This window comes from Lepus europaeus, chromosome 13 (assembly GCF_033115175.1).
Source record: "Lepus europaeus isolate LE1 chromosome 13, mLepTim1.pri, whole genome shotgun sequence".
Taxonomy (NCBI): domain Eukaryota; kingdom Metazoa; phylum Chordata; class Mammalia; order Lagomorpha; family Leporidae; genus Lepus; species Lepus europaeus.
The window spans coordinates 36,089,235-36,114,100 of NC_084839.1; the positions used below are offsets into that span (position 1 = coordinate 36,089,235).

The window sequence follows — 24,866 nt, forward strand, 5'->3', positions numbered from 1 at the left end:
AAGGGTATGGATAATGTGTAACCAGACCCTTGATTAGAAATCAGCTTGGTTTTCAAAAGAGCATATGTTGGTACTGGATGGAAAATTATTTTTTTGCTTCAAACAGAAAATACCTGCAGTTTCAACTACCCACAAAATTAAGAATTAAGAAATTACATTTCTTTTTTTAACATAGATATCTCCATTAATTTTTATTTTATGTGTTTTCAGAACTTTAAAAAAATTTTATTTAAGGTGTACTAATTTCATGTATTTCACATATACAGATTCAGGAACATAGTGATACTTTCCACTATACCCTCCCTCCCACCCATGCGCCCACCCTTCTTCCTCCTCCCTCTCCTATTCCCATTCTTATTTTTTACAAAGATCTCTTTTCAGTTCTTTATACTCATAAGATTATCCCTATACTAAGTAAAGAGTTCAGCAAATAGTATAAAGAAAAATAACACTTTTCCTCAACAGTTGAGATGAGCTGTTAAAAATCATCACATCTCAGCTGGCGCTGTGGCTCACTAGGCTAATCCTCTGCCTGTGGTGCCAGCACCTAGGGTTCTAGTCCCGGTTGGGGTGCCGGATTCTGTCCTGGTTGCTCCTCTTCCAGTCCAGCTCTCTGCTGTGGCTCAGGAAGGCAGTGGAGGATGGCCCAAGTCCTTGGGCCCTGCACCCGCATGGGAGACCAAGAGGAAGCACCTGGCTTCTGGCTTCGAATTGGCGTAGCACGCTGGCCATAGCAGCCCTTTGGGAGGTGAACCAACAGGAAAAAAAAAAAAAGGAAGACCTTTCTCTCTGTCTCTCTCTCTCTCACTGTCTAACTCTGCCTGTCCAAAAAAAAAAAAAAAAAAAAAATCATCACATCTCAAAGTATCAGTTTCACTCTTAAAGATTACCTTTTAGGTACTATATTATTTATCACATTTCAGGGAGAACATGTGGTATTTTTCTTTTTAGAACTGGTTTATGGCTGGTGCTGCAGCTCAATAGGCTAATCCTCCACCTGCAGGGTTGGCACACCAGGTTCTAGTCCCGGTCGGGGCGCCGGATTCTGTCCTGGTTGCCCCTCTTCCAGGCCAGCTCTCTGCTGTGGCCTGGGAGTGCAGTGGAGGATGGCCTAAGTGCTTGGGCCCTGCACCCCATGGGAGACCAGGAGAAGCACCTGGCTCCTGGCTTCGGATCAGCGTGGTGCGCCGGCCACAGTGCGCCGGCCGCAGTGGCCATTGGAGGGTGAACCAACAGCAAAAGGAAGACCTTTCTCTCTGTCTCTTTCTCTCACTGTCTACTCTGCCTGTCAAAAAAAAAAAAAAAAAAAAGAAGAACTGGTTTATTTCACTGAGTATAGTGTTTTCCAGTTGCATCCATTTTGTTGCATAAGACAGGATTCATTTTTTACCACTGCAGTATTTCATATATCTATATCTATATATAATATCACATAATTTCTTTATCCAGTCCAGCTGATGGACATCTGGGTTGATTCTATATCTTAGCTACTGTGAGTTGAGCAGCAATAAACATAGGCATACAGATCACAGTTTCATATGTTGATTTCTTTTCATTTGGGTAAATTCCCAGGAGTGGGATGGCTGCATCATACTGTAGGTCTATATACAGATTTCTGAGGTATCTTCATGCTGTCTTCCACAGTGGCTGCACCAGTTTACATTCCCACCAACAGTGGATTAGGGTACCTTTTTCCTCATTTCTTCATCAGAATTTGTTGTTTTGTTGGTTTCTGTGTGAAAGCCATTCTAACTAGGGTGAGGTGAAATCTCATTGTTGTTTTGATTTGCTTGTCCTAATGGCTAGTCATCCTGAGCATTGTTTTCAAGTATTTGTTGACCATTTGAATTTCATGCTTTGAAAATGCCTTTTCAAGTCCTTTGCCAATTTCTTTTTTATTTTTATTTATTTTATTTATCTTTTAAGAAATACAAATTTCATAAGTACAACTTTAGGAATATAGTGATTCTTCCAACCATACCTGCCCTCCCACCCCTCCTCCTCCCTGTCCCCTACCCAGTCTCACTCTCCATTAAGATTCATTTTCAATTAACGTACATGGAAGACCAACTCTGTACTAAGTAAAGATTTCAACAATTTGCGTGTGTACACACACACACACACACACACAACTGAGAACTAGTTTTACAATTAACTGTTATAATATAACTCATTGAGGACAGAGATCCTGAATGGGGAGTTAGTGCACAGTGACTCCTGTTGTTAATTTAATTGTTAACGCTGTTATGTATGACATCAGTGACCACTCGAGGCACTTGACATGAGCTGCCTAGGCTATGGAAGCTTTTTGAGTCCATAAACTCTATTAGTATTTGGACAAAGCCATAAGCAAAGTGGAAGTTCTCTCTTACCTTTTAGAGAAAAGTACAACCTTCTTCGATTTGCCCATTTCTTAAATGGGTTGTTTTGTTGTTTAATTTCTTGAGCTTTCATAGATTCTGTTGCGTAGTTTGCAAATATTTTCTCCCATTCTGTTGGTTACCTCTTCACTTTGCTGAGTGTTTCTTTGCAGTGCAGAAGCTTCTCAGCTTGATGTAATCCCATTTGTCAATTTTGGCTTTGATTGTACTTCTGGGATCTTTTCCAAGAAGTCTTTGCCTATGCCATGTCTTGCCGAGTTTCCCCAATATTCATTCTCTAATAATTTGATGGTATCAGGTTGTAGAATTAAGTCTTTGATCCATTTTGAGTGGGTTTTTGGGTAAGGTGTAAGGTAAGGGTCTTGTTCATACTTTTGCACACAGAGATCCAGTTTTCACAGCACCATTTGCTGAAGAGACTGTCCTTTCTGAGGGTTTGATTTTAGGTCTTTTGTCAAAGATAAGTTGGTTATAAATGCATGGGTTGATTTCTGGAATTTCTATTCTCTTCTTTTGGTCTACATGTCTGTTTTTGTGCCAGTAGCAGGCTGTTTTGATCGTAACTGCCCTGTAGTATGTCCTGAAATCTGGTATTGTGATGCCTCTGGATTTGTTTTTATTGTACAAATTTGCTGTTTAGGGGTCTCTTATGTTTCCATAGGCGTTTTAGCATTTTTTTTTTTTTTTAGATCTGAGAAGAATGCCATTGATATTTTGATTGGGATTGCATTAAATCTGTAAATTGCTTTTGGTAGTATGGACAAAGTGGTGATACTGATTCTTCCAATCCATGACATAGAAGATTTTTTCATTTTTTGTGTCTTCTATTTCTTTCTTAAAGATTTCTGACTTTCCTTAGTGAGAAGACTCAAAGTTTGGGCAACACCTTATATGTTAAAGCCCAGTTACATCCTTGCACTGTGGCTTCAGGTCTATCTGAACTTCAGATTTTTTTCTATTTATTTAGTGAAGCTAATGATATTTTTATATCTTGCTTATAGGGTTGTTGATGAATATCAGATGGATTTGTCAAATGCTTTTTCCGTATCTGTGAGATGATCACGTGGTTTCTGTCCTTTATTCTATTGATTTGGTACATTGCATTGGTTGATTTTCATTTATTGAAGCAACCTTGCATTCCCAAGATACAAACTAACTTGGCAATGATTTAAAACTCTTTTTAGATGTTACTGAATTCACTTTGTTAATATCTTGTTGAAGATTTGTACATACATATTCATAAGGAATATTACATAACTTCCTGTGTTATGATATTTTTGTTTTTCATATTGGTGTTATACTGGCCTCATAGAATGAGTTAGAAAGTGTTCTTCCTTTTGTTTTGTTTGAAGAGGCTATGAAGGATTGTTAATTATTCTTTTTTTTTTTATTTTTGACAGGCAGAGTGGACAGTGAGAGAGAGAGACAGAGAGAAAGGTCTTCCTTTTGCCGTTGGTTCACCCTCCAATGGCCGCCGCAGTAGCGTGCTGCGGCCGGCGCACCGCACTGATCCGATGGCAGGAGCCAGGTGCTTCTCCTGGTCTCCCATGGGGTGCAGGGCCCAAGGACTTGGGCCATCCTCCACTGTACTCCCTGGCCACAGCAGAGAGCTGGCCTGGAAGAGGGGCAACCGGGACAGGATCGGTGCCCCGACCAGGACTAGAACCCGGTGTGCCGGCGCCGCAAGGCGGAGGATTAGCCTAGTGAGCCGCGGCACCGGCCAGGATTATTAATTATTCTTTAAACAATGGATTTTACACAAGTTTCTTACTCAGTTACCTAATCTCTTTACTTGTTATAGGTGTGTTCAGATTTTCCCATTGCTTATTGAGTCAGTATTGAAATTTTTTTCTAAGAATTGCTATTGAATCCATATTATCTAATATGTTGGCATGTGATTTTTCATAGTATTCTTATACTTTTTATTTTTGTAAGGCCACTAGTTAAAGCCTGTTTCATTCCTGATTTTAGTAACTTGAATCTTCACCCTTTTTATCTTGAAAAGAATAAAGATTTGTCATCTTTGTTAATCACTTCAAGAACCACTTTTTCATGTCACTTTATTTTCTCTGCTTTTATATTCTCTATTTTTTCTACTTTAATTGCAAAACCTGTTTATGCCTTAGGTTTAGTTTGTTCTTCTTTGTCTAGTTTCTTTAAGTAGAAAGTAAGGTTATTGATTATATATATTCTTTTAGTGTGGTGTTTGCAGCAATAAATTTCCTCTAAGCACTGTTTTAAATGCATCTCATAAATTTTGATATGTTGTGATTTTGTTTTCATTAATCTTAAACTATTTTATGATATACTCCTTTGATTTTTTGATCCTTTTGTTTTTAGAAGTGTTACTTAATTTTCACAAATTGTTGAATCTCACAAATTTTCTTCAGTTATTGATTTATGATTTTATTGCATTGTGGTAAAAGAAAACAATTTGCTTAAGTTTAATACTTTTAAATTTAATGAGGTTTGTTTCATTGCCTAACATATTGTCTCTCCTAGAGAATGCTCTGTTGCACTGGAGAAAAAATGTTATATAGATGTCTATTGTGCCTTGTTGGGTTGTAGCATTGTTTAAGCTTCCTGTTTCTTTGTTGATCTTCTGTTTACTTGTTCTACCACTATTGAAAATCAGTTATAAGTCTCCAGCTGTTAGGATTGAGTTGTGCATTTTTCTCTTCTGCTCTGTCACTTTTTGCCCCATGAGTATTTAGGCTCTGTTGATAGGCACATATATGTTTATAACCCATTCCTTTTTAAAAAAAAAAAAAAGATTTATTTCATTTATTTGAGAGGTAGAGTTACAGACAGTGAGAGGGAGAGACAGAGAGAAAGGTCTTTCATCCGCTGGTTCATTCCCCAGATGGCCGCAATGGTTGGAACTGCACTGATCCGAAGCCAGGAGTCAGGAGCCTCCCCCAGGTCTCTCACATGGGTGCAGGGCCCCAAGAACTTGGGCCATCCTTTACTGCCATCCCAGGCCACAGCAGAGAGCTGGATCGGAAGAGGAGCAGCTGGGACCAGAACCAGCGCCCATATGGGATGCCAGTGCCTCAGGCCATAGCTTCAACCCACTGCTCCACAGCTCCGGTCCCTCTAGTGTACCTTTTCAAAGTCCTCTATTACTTGTTACTTTCCAAGTGGTTGCCATGTGGGTTAAAACTGACATCTTAATTTATAACAGTCTAGTTTAGATTAATACAAATGAGTTTCAATTGTATATAAACACTGTTCCTATATAGCGTTATGCCCTCTCCCCTTCTTTGCACTGCTATTATCATATAAATTATATTTTTATGTATGTCCATTGACACAGGTTTAAAATTACTGCTTTGTATTTTATGCCTTTTAAGTCAGAAAGAGGAGAAAAAAGGGGGGGAGTTACAAACAATAAATGCACTTATAATGGCACTCTTTATTTCTTCATGTGGATTTAGTTACTGTCTTGATTTCAACATGAAGAACTCCTTTTCATCATAAGCAAGGTCTACTAGTGACACATTTCTTCAATTGTTGTTTACCTGGGAATGTCTTAATTTTTCCTTCATTTCTGAAGGATTACTTCACTGCCTATAAAATTTTGGGTTGACACTTTTACTCTCAGTACTTTGAATCCCAATGTTCTTGGACTTACCATGAGGTTACATCTGATAAACCCATCATAAGTTGAAAATATTGTTAAGTCCAAAATGCATTTAATATGCCTAACCTACCAAGCCTTATAGCTTAGCAATATAGTATACTATAAAGCATTGGATGTTTACCATCATGATTGAATGGCTGCCTGGAAAATGTGGCTTGCCATCATAGCCCAGGATTTTGAGAAACAGTGTCGTATTGCACAGCACTAAACTTAGAAAAGATTAAAATTCAACATTTGATGTATGGTTTCTACCAAGCATGTATTGCTTTTGCACCATTGTAAACTGGGGGCTCTCTGTATGTCATCCCACTCCCTTCTGTTCTCCATGGATTCTGATGAGAAATTAGCTTGTATGTCCTAAATTGCTCTTTTTTCACTACTTTCAAGATTCTTTATCTTTGGCTTTCAGTAGTTTCATTATGAAGTCTCTGAGTATAGGTCTCTGAGTTTAACTTACTTATATTTTATTTCACAGGTCTCTGAGGTGCTCCTCATTTCTCCTCACTTTTTAATTTATTTTCCTCAAGTGGTGTAATCTCAGTAGCCCTGTCTTCAAGTTTGCTGATTCTTTCATCTGCCTGCTCAAAACTTCTGTCGAGACTATCTAGTGAATTTTTCATGTCTGTTATTATACTTCTTCAACCTCAGAATTTCCATTTGGCTTGTTGTTTCCTCTTTCATGGTTTCTATCACTTTACTGATATTCTCTATTGGGTGAGACATCATTTGCACACTTTTCTTTAGTTCTTTGGACATGATTTCCCTTAGTTCTTTAAACATTTAAAACAGCTGCCTAAAAATATTCATCAGGAAGTCCAATGTTTGGGTTTCCTCAGTGAGTGAGTTCCTGTTGACTACTTTCCTTCCCACTTAGGACCATGCTCTTTTGGCTGTATAACTTGTACTTTTATGTTAAAAAAACTGAGCATTTTAATTTGTAAGATGTGGTGACTCTAGAAATTAGGTTCTTTTCCCGCCCCAGGGCTTGAAATTGTTTTTGTTGTTGTTGCTGTTTGTTTCTTTAGCTACTTTCCAGAATTAATTCTGTAGTCTATTTTCTTTGACATTTGTAGCCCCTGTAGCCTCTGCTAGGTTAGCCTGGCAGTAATTATTGGGCACAAGTGCCCTTAGCTGCTTGGAACAAGTAAATTTCCCAGTCTTTGCCAATGGAGTCTGTGTGCATGTAGAGGCATGCCTTCAGTTCTGTTTTAGCTTTCCCATACTGCTGATGCTGAATTTCAAATAGAATGATAATTCTGAGAAATGCAAATATAGGCTATCACTGCTTTTGCCATCCTTTATCTGTCATTGTTCTCAGATGAGGTTGTTTGCTTTTTGCAAGCACAGACATTTCCTGATTTATAAACATCTAACTTATATCTGAATGCCCAATTTATAATCCTTGGATCTCCCAACCACTGCCACAGAGACCATATTGAAAAGTACGAAGAGAAAAATAAAGGTTTGATCTTTTAGAGAATTTGTGGTTTCATAAGAAACAGAAAACTTCTAATCATCAGAAATAGTCTTGAATAGTGTTTTCCAATGTGAGATTCAAGGACACTTGCCTCAGAGTTACTTGAGATGTTTGTTGTCAAAATTCAGGTTCCTGCTTCCATCCCAGTCTTTTGATTGATAATATCTGGAGTGAGTTCCAGGAGTTTGCATTCTTAACAACACCTCCCTCCCTCCAGGTGAGTCTTATATGAACTGATGTCTGAGGATTTTCTTAGTGAAGATGGTCCTGCAGTTATGTTCACAGAAAGGACTAAATGGCTCATGACACAAAGTGTCCTCAAACATCAGTCCCTTCCTTTTACTGTCTGAGTTGTTAAAACTCCACTTAGTTTGTACACTTCCTCAGACCAATTTGATATTTATTTGCATCTATGAGGATATGTATATTTTTAATACTCTCCAGAGTTAAAGGACTAGCATTCACTCACACCTTTTTAGAAAATTAGTTAAGTCATACTGCATTACTTTAAACAGCGAGTCAAGATGATTTAAAATAGAAGGCAGTTTTGTTTGTTGTGTCATTTTGAAAGGGCAGCTACTTTCCATGGATGTGCGTCTTCAGGAGAACGGGCCCATGTTAATTTATGCAATAAAAGCATGGGTTGAGGGAGAGTGGTAAGAAGGAGGAGAGGGTTTGAGATACACCAAAGGGTACACTTGCCCACTTCAAAGTGTTGTGCCTAAAGTTGGCCATCTAACAGACCAGGGGCTGCATTTTTTTTTTTTTTCTTTCTCTCTACTTTGAATATCACCCTTTCACTCATGATCCAGAATTCAGATCAGTAACATTCCTATTAAGCAATGACATTAATTGCTCTAGAGTTAAACAAGCTTTTGTGGGTTGTCTGGAAATATAACTACCACCTAAACCACCTTTTCAAATGTTAATTTTATGTAAAGAAGTCTCCTGGTTTCCTTATAAATAGTGCGCTTCAGGGCTGACTTTGTGGTGCAACCAGTTAAGCTGCCACTGGTATTCCATATTGGAGCTAGTTCAAGTCCCAACTTCTGCTTTGGATTTGGCTCCCAGATAATACCTCTGAGAAAGCAGTGGATCCTGATCCAAGTACTTGGGTCTCCACACCCACATGAGACAGCTGATGGAAATCCCTGCTTCTGGCCTTGGCCTGGTCCAGCCCTGGATATTGCGGCCATTTGAGTAGTGAACCAGCAGGTGGAAGATTTTTTTCTCTTTCTCCCTCTCACCCCCATCCCTCAATGTTACTCTGCTTTTCAAATAAATGAATAAATATTAAAATAAATAACACACTTTCTAATGAACTTTTTCATGCATCTCATGAGTTTGAGACTGGACCAGATTCAGATGTGTAATATATATGTTAATTTAAAATTCTAAGCTGATTTCTACCAATCATCCTTATACTTTGAGACCACATCTCCCTGAGGAGTTTTTGTTCAGACAATACAAACTCAGTATTGAGAAGCAATTAGGGAAGGTATAGATCCTTATACAATTCAATATATTCAAAAATAAACATGATTTTCAAACTTATTCCATGTCAGATTTTTACGGCTCTTAACATTTTTTAATGAGAGTAATAAGAGATCCCCATCCCTTCTCCCATTCAGCTCAGCTTAGGATACATTATTCTGCCTTAGGTCTCCAGAATTCTATTACAAATGAACAGACTGATAAATTGCATTTCTTATTTCCTTCAAGGTATTGCCCAGCGATGCACAGCTATCAAGTACCACTTTTCACAGCCAATCCGCTTACGAAATATTCCTTTCAATTTAACCAAGACAATACAGCAAGACGAATGGCACCTGCTTCGTAAGTAGCTGTGGGAAATGGCCAGAGAGGAATTGGTGTCTCTCTGGACAGAAGGTGTCCCCCACCCCGGGTTTGGACTGAGACTTGTATTTATCCTGTGTTTTCCTCTGGACCCAACCAGACCTGAGCAGAGACTCTGAGGACCATTTCACTATGCTGTGTACACAGCCTGTTTATAAATCAAGAGTGTGAAGATTGGGTGTGAGGCTTTGTGAAGTACTGAGTATCCCTGTCTGCCCTGGTGGCTCTGTACACAGCAGCCAACTGCCAAGTCCCAAGCCACAAGGACTTGTTTTGATACCTGTCCTAGTAATCCAAGGAGATTATACCTTACATACTCTTATTTTTGTTTTGTTTATACAATATTTACTTTAGCTACTGTGTTTATCTCAGACCTTGGGATTTTGCTAAAATGTCTTTACGAGTGTTGTGTTATAATTTTCCCAGAGGGTGTCAGTTCCCTCTACCTCTCAATGGAAGGAACTACTCTTTTTCACTGTCAGGAAAAAGGGAAACTCTAGGAAACAGCATGCAATATGAAACTAAAGAGGGCTGATGTTTACCTGAAAACTGTTGACTCAAGTTGCCTGGTGATGGATAGCTCATGACAGCAATCAACTATACCAGGTTCTTTCTGTTGTTTGCCCTGAGACTTTGATGTCATTTTCCAGTGAAATAAGTGGCAAGAACTTGAGTGATCTTCTTTGATGACCAAAGCAGAAGACCAAGGAGAGTCTCATTCTATAGGCAAACCTCCCTGCAGATCCAAAGTTCTGTTTTAAATCTCAAAACACTTACATGGAAGCTTTTACAGTATCATCCCAGCAATGATCTGATAGTAATATTGTGCCCAGCAGCTTTAGGACTTGGAAAGTCATTGGTTTATTTCTGAACAGTATGGGTTCCTGGAAGTTCTTTCTTGCTGGCAGATTTTAACCATAATTTCTCAGCAGATTTGAGTTAGTGTCTTATTTAGGTTGTCTTCGTTCTTTTTTTAAAGATTTATTTATTTATTTGAAAGGCAGAACTACAGAGAAGCAGAGGCAGAGAGAGAGAGAGTGAGGTCTTCCATCTGTTGGTTCACTCCCCAAATGGCCACAATAGCCGGAGCTGGGATGATCCGAAGCTAGGAGCCAGGAGCTTCCTCCAGGTCTCCCACGCAGGTGCAGGGGCCCAAAGACTTGGGCCATCCTTTACTGCTCTCCCAGGCCATAGCAGAGAGCTGAATCAGAAGTGGAGCAGCCTGGACTAGAACCGGCACCCATATGATGCTGCAAGTGGTGGCTTTACCCACTACACCCCATGTCTTTGTTCTTTTTAGCATGTTTGGAATTCTTGGTCTTAATCATCTGTGCAAAGAACCACATAGTTAATGCCTTTAGTCTCCTTGTGTGACTAAAGATCACAGGATCCTGAAAAAGAATCTCATCCATTCCATTATTACCCAGTAAGGCAATATGTGAGCATTCTCTTCATAATCCTTCTCAGGGTTCTCAGGGAAACATGCTTTTAGCAGGATTCTTCCTAAGAAAGTCACACAGAGTGAGCTATTCCACATTTCCAGGAGAGGCTTAACTTACCTGGTGCTAATGCAAATCCCATGTAGATTATATCTAAACCTTGTGCTTTATAATAGTTACAGAAAATAGAACCATCACTCAACCTACAGGGAATTTGGAAGTTTGTGAGATGATAGAGGCTCTACTGTTGTTAAATTTCCCCTGCTCAGATGTGGATGTCTTGTATATCCTTCACATTGAGCTCACGTGAACACATTGAACTTAGCATCTTTAGAAGATTGCTTCCCCGGGCCCCTTGCTCTGTGCTGTTTACATTTCCTCTTCTAGGCAGAGATGTCCTATTTTAATTTGGATGCTCTGAGCTGGAAATGAGAAATCACCTTTTAGAAAAGGGATGGGGGCTAGCAATGTGGTGCAGTGGGTTAACGCCCTGGCCTGAAGTGCCGGCATTCCATATGGGCACCGGTTGGAGACCCGGCTGTTCCACTTCAGATCCAGCTCTCTGCTATGGTCTGGGAAAGCAGTAGAAGATGGCCCAAGTTCTTGGGCCCCTGCATCCACGTGGGAGACCCGGAAGAAGCTCCTGGCTGCTGGCTTCAGATTGGCACAGCTTCAGCCGTTGTGGCCATCTGGGGAGTGAACCATCGGATGGAAGACCTCTCTCTCTCTAGTGCCTCTCTTCTCTCTGTGTAACTCTTTCAAATAAATAAATAAATCTTAAAAAAAGAGAAAAGAATGAAAAGGCATGGTCTGTTTGTGGCTAGGATGCTAAGAGCAAGACTGATGCTACTGTAACCCATTCTACATGCACCCGTAAAGAGCTGCTCAAACATACCAGGAGGCAGCTGCCTGGGCTCTTCTACACTTTAAAGGTGCAGCATGCACTTTGTCTTGGCTGCAGGTGTGCATGGCTCACATGCATTTGCCCAGACTTGTTGCCTGGCCTCAGGGACAGCAGATGTATGTTTGGGATCTGCTGCTTCAAAGAGGATCACAGACATTTAGCTAACAATTTTTCAAGTTAGTTTTGTTCTTAAAGTAAAAAGGGAAGAAAGGAAGTAGAACAGAAAAGTAATAGCCAGCAAATGGATAATACAAGTGTTGTTTAGCAATTGGAAACAAAGTATCCAAATACATGTAGCCAAAATTTGCAATACACAGGACAGGACAGTTGGGTACCCAGGGGAGACTTGTCCAAAGGGACCAGTTCCTTCCTCAACCTGGGTAAATGGATGTTTGGGCTGAGGGACCCATATTTTAGGGGAGAGGGTACTTTTGAGTAGACATGTAATATATGCACTTTGGGTCACTATTTCAGTCACCACAGTTGCCTTGACTTTCTCAAATCCTTTTTGACCATAGGTAAGAGTAGATGTAAATAAAAAATGAAATGATTGGCATCCATGGTGCTCAGATAAAATCCTGTTTCACTATGGCTCAGGTTTTAGGCTCTTTCTCCAAAGCCAGATACCTTTTAGTTACAGTGGTATTAGCCTACATTTCTATTGCTGTTTTTAAGGCTAACAAAGGCATTTCTCAAACCTTCCTCCCTCACAGTGTACCAAGTAGCTTGCTGTCTATTACCTGAGTTTACCTGGGGTTGTCTTCTTATCTCTTCTCTAATGACACGAATTTCTCCGTGGGTAGACTGTGGCCCCTCCATCAGTTACACCCTATCTGTGCTCTTGTGAAATACCAGGGAGGAGACCTCCCTAAACCCCATCACCCTGTAGGCCCTCAGCCTGTCTGTGTAACTTTGCTAATTTTCACAATGCATACAGCGCTCTTTATTCTCTGATTGTCAGTACCTCCCCTGTCTCTTCTGATTTTGAATGTGTGTTTCTGTTTCTAAACTAGATTTGAGAAGAATCACTGCTGGCTTCCTGGGCATGGCTGTCGCCGTCCTTCTGTGTGGCTGCATTGTGGCCACAGTCAGTTTCTTCTGGGAGGAAAGCCTGACCCAGCATGTGGCTGGACTCCTGTTCCTCATGACAGGTACGCTGCACACCTCGGGCCACGAGGTGACGAGGTGACGGCTGCTGTGTCTGTGGCTGGCTTCACTTTGTCACCTCCCTGTTAAAGTTGCTTCCCACTGTGAGAAAAGCAAGCAGAAGGTCATTTAGCTTGGGTGGGTAATTTGGAATTTCAAGAAAACAACAAAAATGTAGCCTTGATATTCCCGTTGTGGTCTGCTAGTAGGTTGGATGGAGGCGTCTTGGGTTTAATCTCTGTCTGAGCCAGGTTTGTGTTTTTCAGTTTTTCATTGCTTACCAGGAGCTCTCCTGGGGGGAGAAGCTGATAGATTATCCTAACCCATTGCTGACTAAAAGTCACCTCAGTTCATGTCTTAGTGATGGTGTCATTGGTAGCATTTCTATCTACAGGGTTACTCCCAAAAGTTCATGGAAATGCCACCAAAAGATCTGTTGATGCGCGAAGATAAAATAACTTGATGGTATGAATGGAATGTGCTACCTTGCGAATCACTGAGCACTGGTTGCTCATGGCGCATGTCATTGTATGCATTTTCCATGAAACCTCTGTTCACTCCCCTCCACAGATAGTTCCTTGAGGACTGGAGGACTCGGGCACCGCTCTGTGTACTAGAGACATGCAATAACCGAGGCAGGCAAAACCCTTTTCCGTTTTTATTGTGGGGAGACATACACAATGATCGGTGATGCTGAGAAAAGCTGTGAGGGATTCGGATGAAATAGGGACTCAGAGAAAACTGTCTTGAGGCGACAATTTCTGAGGTTCATCCCAAGAAGCAACCAGTCATTGGGAGTGTGCTGTGGGCTCTGGAAGCCACCAGTGCCAGCCCAAAGGCCAGGAGCATCAATCAGTCTGAGCTATGAAAAAAAGAGCAATGGGGTTGGAAGGGAGTGGAGCGAGGGATCCATCACAGTGGAAGCAGCAGGCAGTGCCTGAATCTTTAGTGCATTCTTGGTCACAGCGAAGAGCCTGGATCGGACACTTAGGGTGATGGAAGCCACTAGAAAGTTTTAAGCAAAGGAGTAACTTGACTCCAATCAAGAGATTAGAAGAGGAGTATGGAGATGTGGTCAGGGTGGTTTTGATTAACAAGTGAAAGATTTTTGTCTAAAAAGGAGTCAAGAGTGGAGTTGATGGCTAATGCTGATGTAAGGGGGCGATAGGAAGAAATCTTTGCTTCCTGTTCCTCCTTCACAAAAATTAGGAAGTGATTAGAAGTTAGAGGACTACATTTCACAAAGTAGACCCAGCCTCAGCCTGAGTGCCACCCTGGGCAGCCATTTCTCATCTGCCTATTTCTGGTTCCCCAGAGTGCTGGTACTCAAGGGGCTTGCTGGGGCTTTCTACGCTCGGCTCTGTAATCAAGCTTGGGTTAACACAAGGTGGTGCTACCTGGCAGGACGGACACCACCTTCTGTCTGTCTCTCAGGGCTGGCAGGGAGGTGACACCTCGCTCTCTGGGCTGCTCGTCCTCCTGTGGCCTTACCCACTCACCGGCAGAGGCTGTGCTCTCTAACTCCCATTCCCACTGGCCCCATGAGCACGCCTTGATATGGTGCTACCACTGTCATGACGTGGAATATGGGTCATCTTTGCAAGCATCCCAACAGAACATTCAAAAATCTGTGGGCCCTGTTTAGTTGTGAGCAGAAAAACAGCTTAGCTTTTCTGGATTTTGGTGAATACATGGTGACTACCAGGACTGTAGCAAAGGGAGGTTAAAATTTTAGTTCCTGGGGCCGACGCTGTGGCTCACTTGGTTAATCCTCCTCCTCCCATATGGGTGCCGGGTTCTAGTTCTGGTTGCTCCTCTTCCAGTGCAGCTCTCTGCTGTGGCCCAGGAGAGCAGTGCAGGATGGCCCAGGTGCTTGGGTCCCTGTACTCGCATGGGAGACCAGGAAGAAGCACCTGGTCCTGGCTTTGGGTCGGCACAGCGCCAGCTGTAGCAGCCATTTGGGGGGTGAACCAACGGAAGGAAGACCTTTCTCTCTGTCTCTCTGTCTCTCTGTCTCACTGTCTATAATTCTGCCTGTCTAATAAAAAAAAAATTAGTTCCTGAGGTTTTGGGAGAGGATTTAAACTCTCTGTGGGGAACCGCAGGCTGGCCACCTGTGAGAACCTCCTCATCTACATAGTTTGCAGCAATCGGTGGACTACAAGGCCTATGAAAACAACCAGGTGAAACAGATGAAACAGAATGGACTCTGCATAAACAACTAGGAAGAACCAGGTGAAACAGATGAACTTTCGACCTGAGGCTATACGCGCCCTTTCATCTGATTGGATGATGTCAGCATAAAGGGACATTGGGATCTGGGCGGGGGGGGCGCGGCCACCGCCGCCACTGGCAGCCGCCGCTGCAGCCCCTCTTCTTTTCTCCTCTCCCCACTTTCCTTCTCTCCCCACAAGTAAAAGTTCCTTGAGAACCGATGAACAGTGACCGTGTCATGACTGCGTTGGACCCTTGCTGGCGAGGGTCCGACACTCTCAAAACCAGCCTGGTTACCAACTCTAGGGATATGAGTAAAATCCAAATTGCAAGAACAGGCGTTTTACACAGGGGTAAGATGCCTGTATCCCATGTTGGAGTGCCTGGATTTGACTCTTGGCTCTGCATCTGATTCCGGCTTCCTGCTAATGTGTACCCTGGGAGGCAGCAGGGGATGGCCCTTCTACCCAGGTGGGAGACCTGGATTGAGTTCCTGGCTCCTGGCTTTGGCTGGCCCAGCCCTGATTATTGCGGGCATGTGGGGGATGAACCAGCAGATGGAAGATCTTTCTCTCTCTCTGCCTTTCAAAGAAAATGTTTAAAAAAAGTAAAAATATTAAAATCCATATTATAGAATGAGCCACAAGGGTGGCATACAAAGAGACTGTGCTGCCCAGAGAATTCCCTGAAACCTCTGCTGGGTTTAGCAGTTATTAAAATCCTCCCCTTTTTCTCCCTTACCCCATTTATTAGTTGTATCCCAGTTTCCCCCACATCTGTTAAAGAAGTGCAGACTTGCTTCCCTCAGCCCTGGAAATGGCCATCACAACCTGTTGTCACGAAAAGTGAGGGAAGCTCTGGGTTCCAGAAAAGCCTCAGCAGGAGTAGATTCTAAAGGACACTTTCAATACAAGTAGTGGGTGAAAAAGTTAGGATGCTTTTAGCATGGAAGATTGTTAATATTAAAATAAATCACAACACATGAAAGCCCCATGAATGGTCCTTGGGAGGCTGAGGGGCTGGCCTAATTTTAAATGGAACGAAGGTGGACATTCAGCCTTGGGTCTGCATTGAGGACTGGGTGTTTCCTGGGTGCTATATGAGAGTCCTTCAAAACATTTGAAATCCATGCAGAATTTTGTTCTAATATGCATTTTTTTAAAAAAATATATATTTATTTGGAAGGCAGAGTTAGAAAGCGAGCAAGTGAGCGAGCGAGCTTCCATCTGTTGGTTCACTCCCGAAATGCCCTCAACTGCTGGGGGCTGGGCCAGAAACCAGGAGGTTCTTTGCAGTCTCCTATGTGGGTGCAGGAGTCCAAGCACTTGGGCCGTCCTCTGCTGCCTTCCCAGGTGTATTAGCAGGGAGCTGGATTGGAAGTGGAATAGCTGAACTCAAACCATTGCCCATATGGGATGCTGGTGATGCAGGCAGCAGTGGCTTTACCCACTATGCCACAATGCTAGCCCCCCTAATATGTGTTTTCAATGAACTTTTTGAAAACTCCTTATAATGCATGTGTATCAAAAATGTTTGCACCAAAATATACATATTTTAATCCCATTTTTAGTGAACTTTTTGAAAACCCTGGGTTATGCTTCAGTTTCCAAATTTTTTTTTGCATTTTAATTCCATTTTCCATGAACTTTTTGAAGTACTTTGTATTCATCTTTTGCCTTGCTGTAGGATTTAGAGAGGATCATTTTGTTTTTTCCTACAAATAATACCTTGGAATTTCCTTTGTAATCGCTGAGATAACTACATTAATCTGTTGCATGAGATAAATTAGCTGTAGAACCTTCTCATGCAGTCGCAGCAGAAGAGAGCAAAGCAGAGTGAAAAGAATTGATTTTAATTAAGCAGAATGTCTTCCGCAGCTCCAGTCAGCTCCCGCCCACAGATTTTTGATGCTAAACTTAGCCCCTTCTAATGCGCTGGCATCTTCATTCTGTGCCTGAACTTGTTAGCAAGACCTTCAGTGAAGAATGGCAGTGAGGTGACAGTGTGCGCTGCTAAAATGGAAACCTTGGAACCGTCTTTCTCCTCCAGCCTGCTTGCACACAGCAGGTCTTAACGTCCTACCTGGGGAACAGCTACCATCAACTCTCATCCGGGAGCCAGGTCTTGCCCCTTCTCCTCCTCCATGGGGCCTTGCACAGAGTGCTCCAGCAGGGCCGGGGCAGGCCTCACACCCGCCAAGGCCTCACATTTAGTATTTTGATGTCATGTGCTCTGGGGTTATATGCACGCAGGCTAAGAGAGGCTTTAAAATTCTGCCCATTAGCAGACGATGCTGCATTCGGTGCACCATGAATGACTGTAGCCACAGTAATAACACATCCTGTTAAACTGCCATAGCCATATGATGATGATATTATAATTTAAATTACAAATATTTAAAGGAGTAAATTGATTTAATGCAAACATGTTTCTTTTGAGCAGCAGAGAAAGAGACCTCCCATCTGCTGGTTCACTTCTGAAATACCAGGGAGCCAGGCTCCTAATCCAGGCCTCCCGTGCTGGGTGGCAGGGTCTAAACTACTTGAGCCGTCACCACTGCCTCTCTAGGTCTGCATGAGCAAGAAGCTAGAATAGGGAGTGGAGCCGGAACTCCAGCCCAGGCACTCTGATGGACATGTGGGCATCCCAGCTGGTGTCTTACTCTGTGATAAATACCTTCCCTGAATAGTCTTTAAATACAATTTTATATCTCCGTTGCATTATTTTTGCTATTTCTAACACATGAGGAGTCTCCAATTTTATAACACTTGGACCTCTCTTGGTGGAGATGTCACTGTTGGCCACTGCCATTTTGGAAGAGTTCACACAGCACATAACTGCTGGCCTGACATCGAGGAAAGGGGAGACGACTCCGGCAGCCCCATCAAAGCGTAGGGCCAGTTAACACCCACACTGCATTCTCCATTCCTTTGTTTCAGTGCGGTCCGAGTAAAAAAATTCATCCACTGGAGGTATAGTGAATCATCACGTTTACCCATTGATTGCAGCTTAAAACTACAGGTCCGTGTCTTATCTGAAACTGTTGGGGCCAGATGTGTATTGGAATTCAAGATTTTAAAAATGCTGTGTGGAAAGGGAATGAGATACATCCATCCTGTATTCTCTCACACCCTCAGCATGCTTGTGGGTAGCATCATGAAATCAATTACGTGAACATTTCTGCAGCAAACCATATGAATATTCACAGGAAGCAAGATCAATAAGCACTAGAATAGCCCATGTTAGAGCAGGCCAGGTGTTTCCACTAAAGGAGATGGCGGAAATCTTTCAGTAAAAGCCTGCGTATGTTTCGGGATTTAGGCATTGCTGACTGTGGATCTGGTTTCTGTCTCAATTTTTCTTAGACGTTTTGTGTTATTAGTCCTGCCCAGTCATTTAGTTAAGCCAAAGTAGGCATGGCTTTTTGAGTAATCTGTCTGAAAAGTAAAATGAGACGTTTTTGCTGGAGGGGCACGGAGACCAGCATGATGGACAGGCCATCTTTGGAAGGAGTGAAGGGGGGAAAAAAATCAATGTTTATTCCTTTGGGTGTTTTAGTTATGTTATGTATCAAGCTGGCAACCAGGGCAAAGCAACTTCTCCTTTCAGCCTTTTAAGCGCATAAAAGCCAGGTGGTCAACAGAATGGACCTAGTTACCCTAATTCTATCTTACCAGATGGCCCAAGGATTTCAGGGCAAGGAAAGAGGTTGCTGTTCTGTGTGATCTTACTGTTGTGATCGGAACATTTCCCTTCCAGCCCCACAGTTCTGTGGTATCATGCTATCTTCTAATTAAGTGTATGGGCAGAAAGCCTTTTAATATTTTATGAGCAAAGTAGCTGCATAGAGGGCCTGTCAGTGAGCCAGTAATTATTCACTCTTTTGAAGATGCTACCCGCACTAGCCCAGCAGCCAGCTCAGAACTCAGGCACTTCTCTCCCTCGGGGCCACCAGCTGAGCTGAAGAGTTTCAGCTAAGTCAGGGAAATACAGAGGGGAAGGGAAAGCCCAGGAGAGGGGAGGAGAGGTGGTTTCTCTCCTATGGGCCTGCAAGATGACCCTTAGATTTGGAGCTTGGTGAATGCATGAGAGGTTCCTTATTGATCTTCTCATACCCCCATCACACACCTCGCATTAACTGGCTTGCTACTGTTGACAGTGCACTGTTACTGGCTGTATCTTGCCACATAGGTACAGCCTACAGGGGTTAATTTGGGATGAAGCAGCACTGAAGTTCCTAGAACTCTCAACACAGTGCAGAACTGAATTGTGTTCAGGTTTTCTTAGCTCGATGTGCTTGACTCTAATGTTAGACAACATGCAGAACATACAGGAAGTCTGAGCCTCCCGGACCTTTGCCAGAGATGCATGCAGGAGAGTGGAGTGGAAAGAATCTGTTCGGTTCCCAACCCACAGTATTGAAACCAGTTACAGCTGTGACCAACAAAAACTCATGGAAATGAACTAGGTAATTAGGATTTTATCTGGGACATGGAAGCTACTTGGTAAATACTTGTTGAGTAAGCGATTAAATAAATAGAAGAGTACAGTCTTATTAAGACCTTTGAGAGACATAGAAATGTATTTCATTCATTGACTACGTATATAAAAGCACACATAACACACACACACTCACACACATTGTTATGGGCTGAGTGATATCTCTCCCAAATTCCTACATTGAAGTCCCAACTCCCAGTACGTCAGAATGTGAGCTTATTTGAAAATAACATCTTTGAAGAGAAAAGTAATGTAAGTGAGGTCATGAGGCCCTAACCCAGTACAGCTGGTGTCCTTAAAGAAGAGGAAATTTGTACACTTGCAGAGGGAAGATCATGTGAAGACACAGGGAGAAGGGACCATCTCCAAGCCCAGGATGGGGACCTCAGAAGAAAGCAATGCTACCAACACCCTGGTCTCAGACTCGTGGCCTCCAGTCTTGTGAGAAAATACGTTTTGGTGGTTGGAGCCACCTGATCTGTGGTGCTTCCTTATGGCAGCCCAGCAAACACATGCACCCGAGAACTGTGAGATGTGCTTCTGATGCATCTTCCTGCTAATGCTCCTGGGAGAGCAGCAGTTGAAGGCCCAAGTTCTTGGGCCCCTGCCACTCACATGGGAGACCAAGCTTCTGGCTTTGGCCTGGCCTTGATCAAGCATTGTGGGAAGTGAACCAGTGAATGAAGATCTCTGTGTCTGTCCTGTTGTCTCTGTTGTATTGCCTTTCAAATTAATATGTAAATAAATAAATAAAAGACAGGGGGAAAGTCATATTTGCAAAGCAAGATGTACCTACGAATGACATTAGAAGCAAAAAGCATGCCATAAAATCCCATGGTTTGCTTATGGAAAAGCATAGATATAGCTTTAGGGAGGAGCTTCAGCCCTCTGACAGCTTGGACAAATTCTATTAGTTCCATAATTTGCAGTGTCTGTGAAGTAAGTACCAACTATATCCTTGGGGAAGGCACAGCTGTTCATGACATTGAGGGCAGAAAGAAGCCCTCTTTTTGGTTATGTCCTCAGATTAGATTGTTTCTTGTACTCTTTTTCTATTCAGTAAGAAGCGATAGTGTAATGTTAGGATTCACTTTGCCCAAAGCAGATTTCATGGAGTTGGCATGGGAGAGGTGCTAATAAAATCAGTGTTTAGTACAAGATCAAAAGCAGTACATACAGAAAGAAAAATAGTCTTTCCACTTCTTATAGTTACATAATGTTATCAGTTTACTAGGAAGTTTTAGGAAATGTTCATATTTTATTTTGGATTCATGGGATCACAGAAATATGACACTGCAAGGGACTTCAGTAACCAAGCCCCTTATTTTTATCCTGATGCAGAAACTAAGGCTCGGAGAATGGAGGTCACACAGTGATCAGGAGTACAGCAGGATCTAGGATATATGTAATTGTTGCCTCCCAATGTAATGCGTTTAGATATCAAAGAATGGTTAAAAGTCTGAAGTTTGAACTCAAGCTTTCAGAGGTCATTAAAATCACGTTACTTGTAAAAATGCTTCCTTTTAGGCACTGAGCTATGTGTGGACAGGTGCATGCAGAGTGGAGTTGCTTTTTTCTGTGACTGTGGTGTTGTTCTGTTATTGTATTTTGCCTATTGATACTTCAGAGATCAGTTTTTCCTAATGGCCATATTCTGTTACCAGGGTTCATTAAAAGGAGCTTGCTATATAGCAACATTCTCTTTGGTTGGTTGCCTGTGAACACATTCACGTAGATATAAGAACATTTTCTGATCTCAAGGTTGGAAAAAGCAGTGTAGTTTTTTTTTTTTTTTAATGGCCCATTCCTTCATGAAAGAGTTATTTACATTTTGATCTTTCTTTTGGAGAACTCAAAGTGATATGTTTGCTGTAATAAATAGGAGCAAGAAGTTAGAAGATAAAATTTGATCCTTGTTAGAAAAGCAAAATCACTTGAGAGTTTAAAAACATAATTAGGCAAAATGTAGGAAATATCAAATTATCTCAAATCAAGTATCCTTTTATTTGAGAACATTTATTTTGTAAATGCACCTTTGGAAAAGGATTCAAGCAATGCGCCTTTCCAGGATTTGAGTGAAGGCAGAATTCTAGCACTTAAAAAGTGGCATGATCTCTGTTTCCTCCAAATTGCTACTTGCCTTGACTTCTGTGGATGGTTTTGATCTCCAGAGCTGTGTAGGTTAACAAAAGGGATGGGGCCCTGCTACTTTTAGCTCTCACTTTCCAGTTCCAAAATCTGTATGTCTCTCCCCACTGGAGATGCTGCATATGTCGCTACGGATACCGAAGAGATTCCCCAACAGATGAGTGCTCCCTCCCTGGTACACACGGCTAAGGCATAGCATGAAGAAGAGTTGTGTAGGAATCACAACAGAGCTGGGGATTCGGGTACTTGATGGGGGCTGGTGTCTTAGCAGCCGTCTCATTCTGATTCCCTGCCATCTGTGGTAGAAAAACAAAAGCAGTATCAACGCCTTTGGAATTTCACTTGAAGTACTAACGTTCCTGAATTAAGGGGTTATGAAGAATTTTTGTCAGAGTCCCGATTTTAGAATTCTTGGATAATTATATGTATAAGTAATAAAAAAGTAAAATTTGGGGCTGGTTCCTTTTCCTTATGTCACTCAAACTGCCTACATTTTGAATAGTTGATGTGATCTCCTTACTTGGATCAATTCCAAATTCCTGGAGTTAATATTATTTAAGTCTTCATTTCTTAAAAAAAAAATTCTATTTGTTGAGTCCCTGATATGTGCCAGATGCAGCATCTTTTATAGGAAAGTGTGGCCACTGTAAGAATTCATTTAAAGTTTTATAGGCAAAGTGATACATTTATGAGAATAGTAATTGCAAAAGAAATCAGTTTCTATAATAATTGTAACTACATAGAAAATGTGTCAATTCAGGTATAGGGCAAACAGAAATGAAAACTGTTTTATATTAGATTTGAATAATTATAGAATATTTTTTCTTAAAAATAGTGAGGATTCTTATTGTTTTTAATCTTTAAAAAATGCACTCAAATACCCATAACATATCCAGATAATTCTGAATAATTCAAGATACCAAAAATCTCCTATCTTTTTCATTCCTGTTTCTCCAGCCCTTAGTGTAAGGCCTAGCACATAGAAATTTTGCCAGTGTTTGCTTAACGAATTAGTTCAAGTACAAGAATCCTAGATCCTTTATGAATTTGGAATGGTTGCTCTACTGGTTGGTCCAATTTTCACGAAGGTCTGTCTAGCATTTATTTGCCTTGCAGCAGGCAAAACTGTAACTGATCATTCTGTTCTTCGTATTATTTATAGGGATATTTTGCACCATTTCCCTCTGCACGTATGCTGCCAGTATCTCCTATGATTTGAACCGGCTCCCGAAGCTAATTTATAGCCTGCCTGATGATGTGGAACATGGCTACAGCTGGTCTATCTTTTGCGCCTGGTGCAGTTTAGGCTTCATTGTGGCAGCTGGAGGTCTCTGCATCGCTTATCCCTTTATCAGCAGGACCAAGATTGCACATCTCAAGTCTGGCCGGGACTCCACGGTATGACTGTCTGCACTCAAGGCCTGACCACGGTGTGGGGAACTCCTGAAGGGAGCGGAGTAGAGCTCATGTCAGGATTCCAAGCACAAAGGGGTCTTTTACATTCCCACCTGTTGCCTGCCAGCCCTTTCTGGATGACTGAAATAAAATCTTGCAAAACCTCCCAACCTTTCTAAGGACAAGACTACTGTGGATTCAAGTGCTTTAATGACTATTTATGCTTTGACTGTGAGAAATTGGGAGCAGTGCCATGGAACATTGCTAAGTGAAGGAAAAAAAGAAAGTGCAATGGAAAGATTTGTATGATTTCCATTTATTTCAGAGAGTTTGTATATAACAGTTACCTGAGAGTCATTTCTATTTGCAAAAGGATTCATAACAAAGAGAGTATAATTTTCTTGTCATTGTACCATGCTTGTTCAGTTTTAATGCAGCATCTTCAGAACTTGTCCTAAAATGGGGTCTTGTTATGTCAGCATCTAATATTTGTGCATTCTTTGTGGATGTTCCCTGTCACAGGAAGAGTCTTCTTCTGTTGCCTTATTATTTTTTTTAATTGAAATCTCTCCTCTGTTTTTGTACTGGAATCAAAATCATAAGAAAAACAGATCATCCATGCAAGAGCTAACCCGTGACACTATGCAGTATTGTTTGAAGTCCTATCTGTTCTTCAACTTCTGTCTCTTTGTGTCAACTGGATTTCTGCATTAAATGACTGCCCCCTTGGTAATCTGGGTGTGTTTTCCTGTGTCTCTTTTTACATCGACAAGTCTCCCTAGCCACAGGGGACAGTTGAGAACTCTGTTGTTTTAATAACACTCTTATTGAGACAAATTACTTCATTTCAGTGTAGTTGGTCATTATTTTTTGTAGCAACCGCACACTTGCTAGCGACAAAAGATGTCATTGTTAAACTCCTTTTTAAGTTTTATGGTAATTTTCTATCCAACTTTCACTCTCTCTTCCCTTTTTACCATGTGCCTGGGACTATAGCACTTCAAAAAGTTCGTGGGAAAATAGAATTAAAAGATAAAGTTTATTTTGGTGCAAAAATTCTGAAGTCTATGCATAATTTTATCATGCACATTTTCTAAGGACTCTTGGAATACCCCTTGTATTGACCCAGTGTGGAGGATATATGGTCTCTGGTCTTGGTCATGGACCTCCTGGGCCAGTTATTTCAACACTGGCTATATATTAGAATCACATGGTGAATTGTTCCTGCGCACCTAAGGTGGGCCCCACCCTAGGCCAATTAACTCAAAAGTCTAAAGCTGGGCCTGCGCCTGAGTCTTTTGCAAAAACATTCCTGATGATTGTGATATGCAGCTGGGCTTGAGAACCGCTGCTTTGAGCCATAGATGTGGTTACTTCTTGGCTGCTAATGAAGCTAGCTTGGGTAGCACTTGCTCTGTGCCTGTAACAGGCTCTGTGGCTCTGTTGTTTCCAGGAGTTCTTTCATTTAACTGTAAATCTGCACGAGGCAGGCACTGTTCCATTTTCCTGAGGATCATTTTTCTCAGCCCTTTTCCTGTGTTGGGGTAAAGTGAAAAAGTTAAAATCCTTTCCTTGTGTTTTCTTATCTTTCTGTGAAGAGGTAGCCACTAGCTAACCTCTGAGCTTTCCCTTTTACTGCAACATTATCTCCTGTTCAACATACACTATGTAAGAGATGCTCTGAAAAATAGGGGAGGATGCCACATCTTTTTAGATTTTAATTTCATTGAAATGTACTTTCTTCTGTTTTTTTTTTTTAATT

General features: G+C 41.6%; 1 protein-coding gene across 14 annotated transcripts in view; it reads left to right on the forward strand.

Moving 5' to 3' along the window:
* The window catches only part of TMEM178A (transmembrane protein 178A), a 324,154-nt gene extending 300,327 nt beyond the window's left edge, over positions 1-23,827 (forward strand). For 13 of the 14 annotated variants that reach the window (XM_062209320.1, XM_062209319.1, XM_062209322.1 and 10 more), the window contains 3 exons: positions 9,224-9,337; positions 12,715-12,852; positions 22,872-23,827. In XM_062209320.1, the coding sequence (XP_062065304.1) occupies positions 9,224-9,337; positions 12,715-12,852; positions 22,872-23,113 (494 nt within the window). In that variant the 3' untranslated portion in view covers positions 23,114-23,827. Of the gene's footprint in view, positions 1-7,629; positions 7,719-9,223; positions 9,338-12,714; positions 12,853-22,871 lie in introns of all 14 variants that reach the window. The other variant, XM_062209323.1, reaches the window with a different exon arrangement.
* The last annotated feature ends 1,039 nt before the right edge of the window (positions 23,828-24,866 follow it).